We start from the raw sequence: 1,267 nt of genomic DNA on the forward strand, positions 1-1,267 counted from the left end.
TCCCATATTTCAGCTTAATCTTTGACAGAATTAGTCCTAGTCGCCAGGTGCTAGATGTGAGAAGCTTCATTCCTTCAGGCTACACATGATAGGCTACGCATGATAGCCTACACATCATCTGCTACACATGATAGCCTACACATTATGTGCTACACATGATAGCCTACACATCATCTGCTACACACGATAGCCTACACATCATCTGCTACACATGATAGCCTACACATCATCTGCTACACATGATAGCCTACACATCATCTGCTACACATGATAGCCTACACATCATCTGCTACACATGGTCTGCTACACACGATTGGCTACACCTGATAGACTACGTATGATCTGCTACATATAAGCAACACAAGATCTGGTCGTGTATTATGAACCTCAGTAATGGCACAGGGTTGACTAATACAAATATCATGAGACGTGATCTGTGTTTAGGAGGGAGGGGGGAGGGGGGTGAAGTTGGGGAGGTGGGGGAGACTAGAGAGAATGGAAGGATAGGATGGGGGATGATAGGGAGAGAGAAAAATGGGGAGACGGATAGGAAATCTGAGGAGAGTGAATTCAGGAAATGAGAGAGAGAGGGGGGGAGGGAGAAGGAGGAAAGAGGAGAGAGAGATAGAAGGAAACCATAAGAACGGAGATGGAGAAAAGAAGGGATGAAAGAAGGACGAAACGAAAAGAGAAGGAACGTAGAAGTCACAGAGACAAAGAATGAAAACTGAGACACAAGAGACAAATCGAAGGAAAGAGAAGCGAGACTGAAATAAAGGTAAGGAGAGAAAAAGAGAAGTCAGGCAGAAGGAGAGAGGAAGAGGAATGAGACATACATAAATCGAAGAAAGAGAGAGAGAAGAAGAAGAAGAGAAAAAAAATGAGATGACAAATGCCCGTAATAAAACCAAGAGAAAAGGAAGGGAGAGGGACGAGAGAGAGAGAAAAAAAAATCGGGGGAAAATTGACTGCGGAATACCAAGAGATACTAAAATTTACATATGTAAAGGAAGAACATTCTTTGAAAAATCAACCGAAATTTCTCGACCCCTTCCCTTTACCCCTCCTCCCCTCCCTTCCCCTCCCCTCCCCTCCCCTCCCCTTACCACCACCACATCCCTCCCCCCACCCACTCAGACACAGAGCCTGGCACTAACAAAAGGCTGAAATATTTAGACGGAGTTGGTGCCAATGCAGTTCCTCAGTGACCGGGGGAAAGAAGAGGAGAAAGAGATGGAAAAGAAGGAGAGGGAAAGGAAAAGAGAAT

The 1,267-nt window shown here is 45.1% G+C and overlaps 1 protein-coding gene across 1 annotated transcript in view; it reads left to right on the top strand.

Moving 5' to 3' along the window:
• Positions 1-239: 239 nt before the first annotated feature.
• Positions 240-1,267, top strand: part of LOC122254523 (acetylcholine receptor subunit alpha-like) — a 74,061-nt gene continuing 73,033 nt past the window's right edge. The window contains exon 1 of the mRNA XM_086540378.1: positions 240-298. Within this exon, the coding sequence (XP_086396504.1) occupies positions 240-298 (59 nt within the window). The remainder of the gene's footprint in view (positions 299-1,267) is intronic.

Source organism: Penaeus japonicus, unplaced genomic scaffold (genome assembly GCF_977035675.1).
Source record: "Penaeus japonicus unplaced genomic scaffold, GWHDUDI00000001_assembly GWHDUDI00000010, whole genome shotgun sequence".
NCBI lineage: Eukaryota > Metazoa > Arthropoda > Malacostraca > Decapoda > Penaeidae > Penaeus > Penaeus japonicus.